Source organism: Paroedura picta, chromosome 5 (assembly GCF_049243985.1).
Source record: "Paroedura picta isolate Pp20150507F chromosome 5, Ppicta_v3.0, whole genome shotgun sequence".
Classification (NCBI taxonomy): Eukaryota; Metazoa; Chordata; class Lepidosauria; order Squamata; family Gekkonidae; genus Paroedura; species Paroedura picta.
The window spans coordinates 124,024,389-124,039,475 of record NC_135373.1 but is presented as its reverse complement, the minus strand read 5'-3'; the positions used below and the strand labels follow the sequence as shown (position 1 = coordinate 124,039,475).

Here is a 15,087-nt window from a genome sequence, read left to right as displayed (position 1 = left end):
GAGTCAACATTCCCCAGAATGGATGGAATGTTGAGACAGGTTGAGGGTTAGTTAAGGAGAAAGACGGCTCAAATCTTGGAGAGCTAAGCACAAATTGTTCCTGTCCTACTACAATTCCTCGCGTGACCCCAGCCTGCATCTTTTTATATCACCACAGAGTCCACCAAAGCTGTGTTTCCTAATCATAGTTATTTGTTTGTTTGTTGTATTTCTATACCACCATCCCATGAGGTTCACGGCGGTTCACAAAATACGTGGAGGATATACATTGAATTGTGAGAACAATAAGAACAATAACAACCATTACAGTGGGTTCCAAATTGAACGGCGGGATTATAACACTTTATATTGCAACAATAACTTCTATAACTTCTAACATGAACCGGTCAGGAGGCCAGCTTAGGTTCCGAGAAGAACCAACTCTTCTTCTTCTTCTTCTTCTTCTTCTTCTTCTTCTTCTTCTTCTTCTTCTTCTTCTTCTTCTTCTTCTTCTGATTAGCCTTAAACATTTTGCAATACATTGCATTTTGTATTAATCTTAAAGTTGCGATATGACCGAATTTGTAAATACTGTGGCAGTTTTGATCTGTTTGAGGACCATAATCAGCTGATCGACTGACTGGGCACCCAAAACCCAGCAATTCCTTGTTTAGGGCTGGGACGGCCAAAGATCCAAGCTGGGAAACGCCTGAAGATTTGGGGATGGAGCCAGAAAAGGACAGAGACCTCCGTACCTTACGACACCATGAAAGCCCCCCTCCAAAGCGTTGGTCTTCTCCAGGGGTGCTGATCTCTGAAGTCTGGAGCTGCAATTCTGGGAGATCCAACTCTTTGCTCTCCAAGGGGGCTTCCTGTTTCTCATACCCCACCATACTTCTGGGATGCCGGGCGGGGAGGGCGCTGCTAAACAGAGACGGCAGAAGAATGCACAGAAAGCCTGTGGCTTTTATCTGGAAAACAAATAGCCAAATTCCTCCGGTGGGCTGTCAGGATTCAAGAATGATCTAACCCGGGCCCTGGCGTTGGACGATGTTACCCTGGAAACCCTCTGGCATGCTGGAGGCACATTGTGTGTGTGTGGGGGGGTGCCATTGAAACTCATGCGTTATGTGGAGGGGGGGAGCCCTCTCTGCTGGGTGGGCGTCTTTCGGAGATCTCCAAAGAAACTTCTGGATGTTCAGCCACCTCCTTTGGTTCTCCCAATCTGCATTCAAGCCACCATTGACAGGTCAGCTGGCCCACTTCCACCATGGAGAGGAGGAGGAGGAGGAGGAGGAGGAGGAGGAGGAGGAGGAGAGCTGCTTTTGTATCCTGATTTTTTACTGCCTGAAAGAGTTTCAGAGCAGCTGGCAATCGCCTTCCCTTCCTCTCCCCTCATAAGGTAGATGAGACTGAGAGAGTCCTGAGAGAACTGTAGCTGGCCCAAGTACACCCAGTGGGCCTCCTGTGTCTCAAAGTGGCCTACACTCGCCTTCCTTTCTTCTCCCTTCAACTGGCAACTTAGGAGGCAGGTGGAGCTGAGAGAGCTCTGAGAGAACTGTGATTGGTCCAAGGTCACCCAGCTGGTTGCATGTGGAGGGCGCGGGGATTCCAAACTGGTTTTCTAAGATTACGGGCTGCTCCTCTTAACCATGACGCTAAACTGGCTCTCAAGGTTAGGTTTATAGACCCGACTTTTCACTATCTAAAGGAGTCTCAAAGTGGTTGACAATCGTCTTCCCTTCCCCTGAGAAGCAGGTGGGGCTAAGAGAGCTCTGAGAGAACTGGGACTGGCCAGTTCTAAAGGAGTCTCAAAGTGGTTGACAATCGTCTTCCCTTCCCCCGAGAAGCAGGTGGGGCTAAGAGAGCTCTGAGAGAACTGGGACTGGCCCAAAGTCACCCAGCTGGCTGCATGTGGCGGAGGAGCAGGGAATCAAACCCGGTTGTTCAGGTGAGGCCACGACACCCCACCGGCTCTCGAAAGAAAAGCCATGTTGTTTTCCAGGTCCCCAAAGGCCTTGGCAGCTAGCAGGCTTCTGAGGCGTTCAGTATAGTGTTGGAACAGGGCCTCAGTCACGGGGAAAGAACGTGATTTTTCATGGCTTCGGAGAAAACTTTCCATCGGTGACTGACCTTGAAGGCGAGACGCCTCTTCGGCTGGGCGAGGGACACGGAAGCAGGGCAACGGCACGGCTCTTTGGACAGGTCTGTCTCTAAACCATGGCAACCCCAGGCAGGGCGCTCTCCCTACCTGGCCCAGTCCAGCAAGGACTGCTTGCTTGGCAGCTCGGAATCCAGGCCAGTCGGCTGCAGGCCATGGTTGCCAATCTCCAGGCAGGGACTGGAGTTGTTACAACTGATCTTCAAGTAACAGAGATCTGCTAGCCTGGAGAACGTGGCTACTTGGGAAGGGGGACTCTAGGTCATTCCACCCCACTGAAGTGCCTCCCTTCATCAAAAGCCACCTTCCTCAGGCTCCGCCCCCAAAATCTCCAGGTATTTCCCAATCTGGAGCTGGTACCCCCATGGAAGGCCAGGCCCAGAATCCCAAAGGTGTGGAAAGTAATGCTGCTGGAATAATGTTTTTATCCGCTTGCATGTGGGATTTCCCCATGATTCATGCTGCCAACCCCCAAGAGATTGCCCCAGAATCACAACTGCTGTCCAGACGATAGAGATCAGTTTGAGACCCCTTTGAGTAGAGCAAAGCGGCATATAAGGACCAACTCTTCTTCTTCTTCAATTCTTCTGCTTTGGAGGGTGGACTTTATGGCGTGGCATGGCAGTTAAGAGCATCAGCTTCTAATTTGGCAAGCCAGGTTTCATTCCCTGCTCCTCCACAGGCAACCAGCTGGGTGACCTTGGGCTAGTCGCAGTCCTGTTCTCACAGAGCAGTTCTCTCAGAGCTCGCTCTATCTCTGCCTCCCCTACCTCCCAGGCTGTCTGTTGTGGGGAGAGGAAGGGAAGGCGACTGTCAGCCATTTTGAGACTCCTTTGGGAAGTGAAAAGTGGGGCACACAAACCAATTCTTCTTCTTCCTATTCTTTCTGGAATTTGATTCCCTCCCAAACCTCGTCCTCCCAGGGCTGTACCCCCAAAAATTCCAATAATTTTTCATCCCAGTTGCCGGATCCAGGTTGGAAAACCCTTGGCAATCTGGGGGGTTTGAGCATGAGGAGGATGTGGGGACCTCCAAGGAGGAGAATGCCAAAGACTCATCTCCCCCACCCCACCCCACCCCACCCCACCCCACCCCACCCCACACCACCCCCCCCATGCTGTTGAATCATGCATGCTTCAGATCTTGCGTATTGCAACTCTCACCCCAGGGAATTCTGTCCCTGCAGGGATCAGCCCCGGCCACCCTCCAGCAGTGACTCCTCTTTTTTAACAGGCGAAGCTCAACATTTGAGGTCAGGCAGTAAATTGAGAACAGCCTGGTGACGGGAGAAGCTCAACACAGCTGTGTTTTAGATGCACATTGCTCGGATTCGACTAATCTGACTGGCTTGTGCAAAAGGCAATGAAGAGCAGAGGAGGAGGAGGAAAAAAAGAGTTGATTTATACCCTGCTTTTCTCTACCCAAAGGAGTAAGAGGTTTACCATCTCCTTCCCTTCCTCTCCCCACTACAGGCACCCTGCGAAGCAGGTGGGGCTGAGAGATCCTTGACAGCAGTGGTCCCCAACCTGCGGGCAGCGGCCCGGTGCCGGGCCGCGAAGGCCATGGCGCCGGGCCGCGGCTCCCTCTCCCCACCACCCCCCGCAGTAAAAAACTTCCCAGGCCGCAAGCTTGCGGCCCGGGAAGCTTCTTACTGCGGGAGGGTGGGGAGAGGGAATCAGGGCCGGGCCGCGCCCGTACGGGCCGCGCCCGCTAATTGCGCATGCGCAACGCAAGGGCGCGGCCCGATGTGTGGGCGTGGCCCACGCGGGCACGGTCCCCGCGTCCGCGGTCCAATGCCCTGCCGGTCCCCAGCCTCAAAAAGGTTAGGGACCACTGCTTGACAGGACTGCTCTGGGAGAACAGCACTATCAGGACTGTGACTAGCCCTGGGTCACCCGGCTGGCTGCCTGCGGAAGAGAGGGGGATCAAGCTCACACGTTCCCGTAAACTGGGGCTTCGTGTGGTGCGTGGCACTTCTCGTTTTATTATTTGTGTGCCAACCACAGTGTGAACAGGCCCACCTCCCCGGCTCACAACAGAACGGAGAATCAATGCAGGGTTGTAACTAGGGATGCCAGCCTCCAGGTGGGACCTGGAATTACAGCTCACCTCCAGTCTGCAGAGACCCCAGAGAAAAGGGGTGCTTTGGAGGGTTGGTTTTATGGCATCTTGCCCCAATTAGGTCCCTGCCCTCCAGGAGCTCCCAGACCTGGATCTGGCACTTCTACCCCTCCTCACCTGCCGGGGGCTGTAACACCCCCTTCCCACCTACCGCTTGCACACATGCTGTGTATCTGAACTGCTAGCACAGCCAGGGACATGTTTGGGCCTTGTTCCATAACAGGTGGCTGCCCAGGGCCATGCTGTAGAGAGAGCCAGTTTGGTGTCGTGGTTAGGAGTGCGGACTTCTAATCTGGCATGCCGGGTTCGATTCTGCGCTCCCCCACATGCAGCCACCTGGGTGACCTTGGGCTCACCACGGCACTGATAAAACTGTTCTACCCGGGCAGTGATATCAGGACTCTCTCAGCCTCACCCACCCCACAGGGTGTCTGTTGTGGGGAGAGGGAAGGGAAGGCGACTGTAAGCCGCTTTGAGCCTCCTTCGGGTAGGGAAAAGCGGCATATAAGAACCAACTCTTCCTCTTCATCTTCAGTGATATCAGGGCTCTCTCAGCCTCACCCACCCCACAGGGTGTCTGTTGTGGGGAGAGGAAAGGGAAGGCAACTGTAAGCCGCTTTGAGCCTCCTTCGGGTAGGGAAAAGCGGCATATAAGAACCAGCTCTTCTTCTTCTTCTTCTTCTTCTTCTTCTTCTTCTTCTTCCTCAGTAAAAATTCTAATCCCTCTCTATTCCTCATGGGTGAGACTTCCTGGGGAATCTTGAGCCCAGTTCTGGTCACCTCAGCTCAAGAAGGACTTTGGCAGGTTGGAGCATGCTCAGAGATGGGTGACTAGGAGGGTCGGGATCCGTGCCTTACGAGGAGGGCTGGAGAGAATTGGGGGTCTGTGTAGCCTGGAGAAGAGGAGGGCCAGGGGTGAGAGGAGAGCTGTGTTGAACTACATAACAGGGAGCCCTGTTGAAGAGGGGGCCAATTTGTTTATTGCAGCTTTAGGGATGAGGACAAGGAGCGATGGGTTTCAGTGACGGGAAAGGAGGTTCAACTTGAATATTAAAAAGCATTTTCTGAGAGCGAGGGGCTGTTCGTAGATGAAATATGCTCGGAGGGTGGTGGAGTTTTTAGGAGGAAAATGGAGGACCGCCTGTCAGGAGTGTGTGATTTTTAAGAAAAAGTTGGTTTTATATGCCAATTTTCTCTACCCAAAGGAGTCTCAAAGTGGCTTCCAGTCGCCTTCCCTTTCCTCTCCCCACAACAGACACCCTGTGAGGGAGGGGAGGCTGAGAGAGCTCTAAAATAATTGCTCTGTGAGAACAGAATGACCAGTACTGTGACTAGCCCACAGTCACCCAGCTGGCTGCATGTGAGTCCCCGAGAAGAGGGGGGGGGGGCTGGACTGGATGGCCCTCAGAAGTCTCTTCCAGCACTGAGTGATTCTAATGCAACAACTTAGATTTTAAAAGATGACTGCTCCATGGGATTCCTAAGTATTATGATTTAGTCACACGATAGGAGGGTAACTGGAAACGTGTTTTATTCTCTGTGTTGATCAGGAACGGAAGAACAAAGTTCGAGTCCAGTGGAACCTTTAAGACCACTTCTTTTGTGCCCCTGCACATGAATATTTAGATCTTGACTAAAGCTTTGTTGGTCTTTTGGGAGCCCCGGACTCAAACTTTGTTATTCTCCCTGATTTATTGCAAGATGCATTCCAAGTTTTGCCTCCGCCCACCGCACCCCCCTCCCCGGACCCACAAGCTGACGTTCGGCAGGCACGGTGGACAAACACTGCCTGGGCCCCCAAGGAGGGCAGCTGTCAACCTGGCCCACGGCTGCCCAAGGCTGCCCAGGGCCACGAAGAAGAAGCAGCAGGTGTGTTTGTGCACCAGCCAGCTGCCGCCTGAGCCGGGGTGGAGCCAAGCACGGCAGCTGGTTGATTCTCTCCCGGCCTGCCCCTTCTGAGATCCCACCCCTGAGCCAAGCCCCGTTCCTGAGTTGCCAGGATCTTTTCGGCCCCCAAAAAAGCTTCGGTTTTTAATTTGCTTCAATGTAGGCTTGTGTGCTCTGGGTTTGGAAATTCCTTGAGATCGGGGACTAGAGCCCAGGTAGGGACCTCTGAGAATGCATTACCTCCAGCAGAGATGATCTCCGTCCTCTGGAGATCAGTGGTCATTCCAGGAGAACTCCTGTCTGGACCCTGCCTGGAGGTTGGTGGACTTCGAAACTGATTTGGACTCAGCCTATTCCCGAGACCGGGTTACAGATGTCCAGTAAAACCCCCAGTGAAGCCCCATTGAAACAGACAACAAAATCACAATAAAAACAGAGCAACATGGCAGTAATACCTCCAAACTCCCCCACCCCACCACCTTCCCTACTTCTTGAGGGATGGAAAGATGGATCAGACCAGGGGTCCATCTAGTCCAGCATCCTAAGAACATCAGAAGAGCCCTGCTGGATCAGACCAGTGACCCATCTAGTCCAGCATCCTAAGAACATCAGAAGAGCCCTGCTGGATCAGACCAGGGGTCCATCTAGTCCAGCATCCTGAGAACATCAGAAGAGCCCTGCTGGATCAGACCAGGGGTCCATCTAGTCCAGCTTCCTGAGATCATCAGAAGATCCCTGCTGGATCAGACTAATGGTCCATCTGGTCCAGCTTCCTGAGAACATAAGAAGAGCCCTGCTGGATCAGACCAGTGGTCCACCTGTTTCAGCATCCTAATAAAATAAAAAGAGCCCAGCTGGATCAGCCCAGCACCTGCTAGATCAGGCCTTTTAACTGGAGATAGCTGGTTCTGAACCTGGGACCTTCCACATGCTAAGCAGACTAACTGCTGTCTAAGACTGGGGGGGCGGGCACTGATCTTCCTCGCTACCCCAGCCTCACCCATAGACCTGGCGGAAGAGCTCTGTTTTGCAGGCCCTGAAGAACGCTGAAAGCTCCCACAGGGCCCGCAGCTCACCCGGGAGCTCATTCCACCAGGTAGGGCCCAGGACCGAAAAGGCCCTGGCCCTGGTCGAGGTTAGGCGTGCTTCCCTGGGGCTGGGAACGGCCAGTAAATTCTCACCTGCAGGGCGTAGAGCAGGCGTAGTCAAACTGTGGCCCTCCAGATGTCCATGGACTACAATTCCCAGGAGCCCCTGCCAGCGAATGCTGGCAGGGGCTTCTGGGAATTGTAGTCCATGGACATCTGGAGGGCCGCAGTTTGACTACCCATGGCGTAGAGCTCTGCGGGAGGCATAGGGCGATAGGCAGTCCCTCGGGTATGTGGGTCCCAGACCATGAAGGGCCTTAATGATTAACACCAAAATCTTGGTGTTAACACCAGCCTGGAAATCCACCTGTCTTTTCTGCTCATTCTCTCCCCCACCCCCCCCCCCCGCCAAAACCCCCCTCTAACTTGCTGCTCCTGAACCAGCCATGGGCATCTCAGCCCTCCCCCCTTCGCCCGGCTGCAGGGCCTGCCCACCTGATCACCTTCCGCTCTTAATCCCACGTTTGAATTCCAAACCTTATTACTTTGGGCCCTGCTGTTCCGAGAGGGGAGGGCGTGACGTTCGGTAACAGGAGATTGCTGGAAAGCCCAGGCTGGCCGTCAGGGATCCTGGCCAGCTGCCGGATCCAAATCTCGCAAGAGGTACTTTCCCTCCCCCCTTTTGACCTCTCTGGTGCAGCCCTGAGTTTCGGAAAACACAGACAGCTCTCAGAGGGACATTCCAAACCCTGCGATCTTCGTTCGCTCCCTCCCTCGCTCTTGGCTCCTTTTAGATCCAGAGCCTGGATCCAGATGTGACAATTCCCGGGAACAAATTTTTTAATCAGCTGCCACCCAATAATACGCAAAAAGGCCAAAATGGGAGAGGTCTAGAAACAGAACCGGGGAGATGTGGCACCTCTCTTGACGCAGCCCAAGACTGCATTTGCCTTCTTTACCACCGCATCACACTGTGGGCTCACATTTCGCTTCCAGTCCACGAGGATGTGAGTGTCCTGCATAGTGCAGAGGGTTGGACTAGATGACCCATGAGGTCCCTTCCAACTCTAGGATTCTGTGATTCTATGATTCTATGACCCCAAGATCTGGTTCGCACACACGGCTGTCCAGAAGTGTATTGGGCAGAAAGGCGTTAGTCAGTAATGATGTAGGTGAGCAAATCCAAAAACAAGCGTTGGGATAGTCTACAAAGAAGGGGAGACACAGTATACAAAGGCAGCCCCGGGTGAAGGGTGAGGCGGTAGTGCAGCCGGTAGGCGTGAATATGACTGGTCCTGTGCAGTGGATGAGACAAGCTGACAAACTGGGCTTCTTGTCACGGAAGTCAGCTGGGCCTTCAAGAGCAAGAGGAGATCCAGACGGCAGATCTCTTCTCTCAGGGGGGAACTGCAGCACCCTCAAACACCAGAGAAGGAACATCTCAGAAATCAGTTGGACAGCCCCTCAGGGACATGTCCCTCATTCTGTGTCCAGCACAGGTTCTGCCCAGCCAGGGCTTCTACCACTTCCTCTGGTCCCTGAAAAAGTGGAAACAAAGCCAAGCACAGAGTCATGGCTCGAGTGACAGGAGGACGCCCAGTTTCAATTCCCAGTTCCTTACCTTGGGCCTGTCACTATCTTTCTCATTCTCTGGACCTGGCCCACCTCACAGGGTTGTTGGGGGGACAGGGAGGGGGAGAGGAAGAACCATCTATGCTGCTTTGAGTTGCTTTGTAGAAAGAGGAGAAACCAGGACAGACCAGAAGGTAGTTTTGTGTACAGGAGACAAAACGGAACTTCATGGGACCCCGGAGGACAAATTCGAAGGGGCTGCAACAATATTCCCTGATACTGCAGTGTAGGGCATGTCCGATGGCATTTCCAGTCCTTGGCAGCAGGACTAGAAATCACCTACCTTTCCTCTCCCTGCAACAGCCATCCTTTGAGGTAGGTGGAGCTGAGAGAGCTCTGAGAGAACAGTGACTGATCCAAGGTCACACAGCAGGGATCATGTTTCAAAGTGGCTTATAAATCACCTACCATTCCTCTCCCCGCAACAGACACCCTTTGAGGTAGGTGGAGCTGAGAGAGCTCTGAGAGAACGGTGACTGGTCCAAGGTCACACAGCAGGGATCATGTGTTTCAAAGTGGCTTATAAATCACCTACCTTTCCTCTCCCCGCAACAGACACCCTGTGAGGTAGGTGGAGCTGAGAGAGCTCTGAGAGAACAGTGATTAGTTCAAGGTCACACAGCAGGGATCATGTTTCAAAGTGACTTATAAATCACCTACCATTCCTCTCCCCGCAATAGACACCCTTTGAGGTAGGTGGAGCTGAGAGAGCTCTGAGAGAACGGTGACTGGTCCAAGGTCACACAGCAGGGATCATGTGTTTCAAAGTGGCTTATAAATCACCTACCATTCCTCTCCCCGCAACAGGCACCCTTTGAGGTAGGTGGAGCTGAGAGAGCTCTGAGAGAACGGTGACTGGTCCAAGGTCACACAGCAGGGATCATGTGTTTCAAAGTGGCTTATAAATCACCTACCTTTCCTCTCCCCGCAACAGACACCCTGTGAGGTAGGTGGAGCTGAGAGAGCTCTGAGAGAACAGTGATTAGTTCAAGGTCACACAGCAGGGATCATGTTTCAAAGTGACTTATAAATCACCTACCATTCCTCTCCCCGCAATAGACACCCTTTGAGGTAGGTGGAGCTGAGAGAGCTCTGAGAGAACGGTGACTGGTCCAAGGTCACACAGCAGGGATCATGTGTTTCAAAGTGGCTTATAAATCACCTACCATTCCTCTCCCCGCAACAGGCACCCTTTGAGGTAGGTGGAGCTGAGAGAGCTCAGAGAGAACGGTGACTGGTCCAAGGTCACACAGCAGGGATCACGTGTTTCAAAGTGGCTTATAAATCACCTACCATTCCTCTCCCCGTAACAGGCACCCTGTGAGGTAGGTGGAGCTGAGAGAGCTCTGAGAGAACAGTGATTAGTTCAAGGTCACCCAGCTGCCTGCCTGTGGGGGGAAAGTGGGGAATCAAACCCAGTTCTCAATATTAGAGTCTGCACTGGAGCTCTCCACGGATTCCGCCTGCCTCCTTCTGACATCCGTTTGAGAAATCGTGCCCGATGCGAGCTACTGAACCATCCACTGAAGGGTGTTTACCAAGAAAAACGCCTCCCAGGTTCTTCTCCAGAGGAACAAAACGGTCAGCTTCTGGCACCACAGAACTGAGGGCATTGATGGATGAGGCCTGGTCTTTCTTTGTGGTTGTTGTAACGGCCATCCCCAGAGCGATCCTTGCCGGCTGCCTGCAGATGTCTGAAAGCCTCACGGCTCTTGTGGTAAACAAACATGACTCACATTCAGCGGTTTTGTGACAAGCGGCCTGTTGGCTCTTTTCAAGTGAAAAGGACAAGGTTGTTATGGAGCGTTATCGAAGGGTCATCTCTTCCCTCTTCACTCATGAAGGATTCGCCTGGGGCATTGCGACCCCTGAGGTGGATTATCTAAAAGGCCTCCGCTCCGTCTGACTCAGGAATGAGATCCCATGAGTGGTTCCTCATCCACCCAGAGGACCTTGCGATGGCCGCAGATACAGGCGGCTTTACGGGGAGATTAGATAGGGTCACGGAGGGGAGGTCTATCAATGGGTACTCGCCGTGGTGACTAAAGGGAACCTCCACATTCCAAAGCAGTCAACCTGTGTTCCAAAAGGCAACATCAGAAGAAAGAGCAGGCCTACGTGTGGTGTTGCTGGATTTCCAGGGGAACTAGAGGGACTTCCAGAGGACTTCCAGAGGAACCGGTTGGCAACTGTGTGAGACAGGATGCTGGACGAGAAGGACCCCTGGTCTGATCCAGCAGGGCTCTTCTTAGGTTCTTAGGATGCTGGACTGGATGGACCTCTGGTGTGATCCAGCAGGGCTCTTCTGATGTTCTTGGGATGCTGGACTAGATGGACCCCTGGTCTGATCCAGCAGGGCTCTTCTGATGTTCTTGGGATGCTGGACTAGATGGACTCCTGGTCTGATCCAGCAGGGCTCTTCTGATGTTCTTGGCATGCTGGACTAGATGGACTCCTGGTCTGATCCAGCAGGGCTCTTCTGATGTTCTTAGGATGCTGGACTAGATGGACAACTGGCCTGATCCTGCAGGGCTCTTCTGATGTTCTTGGGATGCTGGACTAGATGGACCCCTGGTCTGATCCAGCAGGGCTCTTCTGATGTTCTTAGGATGCTGGACTAGATGGACCCCTGGTCTGACCCAGCAGGGCTCTTCTGATGTTCTTAGGATGCTGGACTAGATGGACTCCTGGTCTGATCCAGCAGGGCTCTTCTGATGTTCTTAGGATGCTGGACTAGATGGACCCCTGGTCTGATCCAGCAGGGCTCTTCTGATGTTCTTAGGATGCTGGACTAGATGGACCCCTGGTCTGACCCAACAGGGCTCTTCTGATGTTCTTAGGATGCTGGACTAGATGGACCCCTGGTCTGATCCAGCAGGGCTCTTCTTAGGATGCTGGACTGGATGGACCATTGGTCTGATCCAGCAGGGCTCTTCTTAGATTCTTAGGTTGCTGGACTAGATGAGGAACTGTATTAAAGGTTTGCGGCATTAGGGAGGTTGAGAACCACTGAGCGAATCAAATTAAACTGGTGGCTGGCCTCAGATAAATGTAAGCTACAGGACCTTGGACAGATCCAGGGCAGAGACGTTGCTCCAAAAGTAGCTAAGATCTAAGAGTTTCCATGTGCACAAGACGGACCCGTGACTTCCTGGCCCATCAAGAAGGCCTGGTATAAGCTTTCATGGGCATGCACGCTTCGTCGCTTATCCAAGTGGACTTGACTCCCACTCAGGTTGCAATCAAAAGAAGAGAAAGAAGCCTGATCTAAAGATTGCTTTCCCTATTACAAATAGCCAGCCTGAGGTCATTGTATCTACAGGACAGACTCAGAGGATCTTAGAGTGGGGCCATGCAGGCCATCCAGCCCAACCCCCTGCTCAATGAAGGGTCAGCCTGAAGCATCCAGGAGAAGGATCTGTCCAGCCGCTGCTTGAAGACCGCCAGTGAGGGGGAGCTCCCCACCTCCTCAGGCAGCCCCTTCCACTGCTGAACTAGACTCCTGGAATCCTAGAGTGGGCCATCCATGCAGGCCATCTAGCCCAACCCCCTGCTCAATGCAGGGTCAGCTTGAAGCATCCAGGAGAACTGTCCAGCCACTGCTTGAAGACCGCCAGTGAGGGGGAGATCACCACCTCCTTAGGCAGCCTATTCCACTGCTGAAATAATCTTGACTGTGGACATTTTTTACTGATATCTAGCCATTACTTTGAATCCTATCCTCTGAAATTTTTTCGAACCCTCCTGTAAGTGGCAACCTTTCAACTACTTCAAGAGAGCCATCCTGTCCCCTCTCCACCTCCTCTTCTCCAGGCTGAACATCACCAAGTCCCTCAGCCTTTCCTCCTAGGGCTTGGTCCCCTGGCCCCGGATCACCCTCATTTCTCCCCTCTGCACCCTCTCAATCTTCTCCACGTCCTTTTTGAAGTGAGGCCTCCGGACCGGCACGCAGGTGAGGTCTGACCGATGCAGCCTACAGTAGGACTATGACATCTTGTGATTTCGTTCTCATGGCCCTTCTGGCGAACCACCTGGGTTTTGGCCGCTGCATGACACATAATGTTGGGCTGCATGGACCACTGGCCTGATCCAACATGGCTTCTCTTATGTTCTTATTGCAAGCGTCTCCTCCAAGAGATGGTTCTTCTTGTACTCGACGGACTGCCTTGCCTTATTAATAACTACAACTCACTTTCGGATTGGAGACTTTAGAAATGCCAAGCCAAAATGATTGATGGGGCTTCCCGTGTCTTTAATGCTTGGATACATTTGATAAATGGCGTATTTCCAAGTCTCGTTCCTGCACTAGAAGGAGATTGATCAATGGAATAACAGGAACTGTGATAATAATTCAGCCCTATTTGAATACATTTGCATGCTGCTGAAAGCTCACTGTGACTGCTCTGCTCGGAGTGGACCGAAACATCAGACAGCTTGCAGGCTAAGATGTAAAATCAGCTTTCCATTGGCTGAGCCTGCGTGGTATAGTGGTGAAGAGCGGCAGCCTCTAATCTGGAGAACCGGGTTCAATTCCCCACTCCTCCACATGCAGCCAGCTGGGTGACCTTGGCCGAGTCACAGTTCTCTCAGAGCTGTTTTCATGGTGCAGTTCTTGTAGAGCTCTCTCGGCCTCACCTACCTCCCAGGGTGTCTGTTGTGGGGATAGGAAGGGGACGGATTGTAAGCCACTTTGAGACTCCTTCTGGTAGTGAAAAGTGGGGTATAAGAAACAAACTCTTCTTGTTCTTCTGGGGAAAATGGCTGCTTTGGAAATCGGACTCTTCTGTTTATTTACTTATTTTTTTATTTCCAGCGTTTATAGTCAGCCTTTCTCCCGGGGCCTTACGGTGGGAAACACAGTACACTTGGCAAAATGGGGCACAGGGCAGGATCCCACACACGGCAGCATAGACCAGGGTTCCAAACATTTGAGGTCCCTCCCCCTTCCCAAACTCCAGCCTCCCTTGATTTCACCCCCAAATCTCCAGGAGCTCCCCACAAGGAGTCAGCCAATAAAGGGGGCATTTGATAGCCCCCGCATTAGGATCTGGGAAGTCCGCAACCCGCAGCAAGAACGCAGAAGCCGCGCACAAGCCTCCATCCGCAAGGCACACTGGCAAACAAAATTCCCTTCTCGGAATCAGCACACAAGACACATTAAGCGGCACCGAAATGGCAGGGCAGGATCCCGCTCACAATGCGCCATCCGCAGCCATGGATGTATCCAAGGGCGTTCTATCCCACGGAACTCCCTCCGTTCCCCAAATGTCCAGGAATCCCCCGACCTGGAGTTGGCAACGCTGGGACTGCAGAGCATCTTTTCCCCGGGGTCGCCTCGAGAGGGGCAAGGGCCGGGGGGGGGGGCGGGCCCGACGCGGAGCGGCAGCGGCCTGGCCCAATGGCGGCGCGAGAGCGGGCGCAGCCAGTCCGGGCGCGGGCGGCGGAGGCGAGGACCAATGGGGCCGCAGCCCCTCCGCCCGCCGCGTCCGTCCCGCCTGGCCCCGTCCCTGAGCCTCGGCCGGCCGCTCTCCAGAGCAAGGCAGCGGCGGGCGCAGCCGCATCGATGAACAAAGGGCGCCGGCGGGGGACGTCCGCGGGCGGCCGGGCGGGGAGCCGAGCGCCAGCGCGCCTTGCCGCAATCGCAGCAGAAGCAGCAGGAGTCCGGCGGGCGGCGGCGGCGCAGAGGCGGCGGACCCAGGAGGCGGCCGGGGCGCTGCGCGGGCGGCCGGGAAGGCGCTGACCGGCGGCGGCGGCGGAGGACGAGCAGGAGAGCGGCTCTCGGCGCGCCCGGCCATGCGCTCGCCACGGCGGCTGCTGCTCCTGCTGGCGGCGGGGCTGCTCGGCGGGCTGTGCCGCAGCGGTGAGTGGACGGCGCGGCGGGAAGGGAGGCGGGCGGGGTTGCCGACCTCCCGGCGGGGTACGGCTCGCGGCGGAATCGGGTTTTATACCCCGCTTTTCACCGTCTCGAAGCGGCTGGCGGTCGCCTTCCCCTCCTCTCCCACGGAGATCAGGGCGCCACGAGAACCTCCTGTAGGGAGGTGAGAGCGGGAGGTCTCCTGGAAGGGGGGGGGTTACAGCTGCAGAAAGCAGGTCCCCCCGGCGGGCCACGTCTAGGGTTGCCAACCTCCAGGTGAGAGCGGGAGGTCTCCCGGGGGGGTTACAGCTGCAGAGAGCAGGTCCCCTGGCGAACTCCGTCTAGGGTTGGCAACCTCCAAGTGT

General features: G+C 54.1%; 1 protein-coding gene across 1 annotated transcript in view; it reads left to right on the top strand.

The window, feature by feature from the left end:
- PODXL (podocalyxin like) overlaps window positions 1–15,087 on the top strand; it is an 81,773-nt gene that overhangs the window by 12,236 nt on the left and 54,450 nt on the right. Inside the window, exons 4-5 of the mRNA XM_077340801.1 lie at window positions 12,797–12,820; window positions 14,381–14,728. Of these exons, the coding sequence (XP_077196916.1) occupies window positions 12,797–12,820; window positions 14,381–14,728 (372 nt within the window). The remainder of the gene's footprint in view (window positions 1–12,796; window positions 12,821–14,380; window positions 14,729–15,087) is intronic.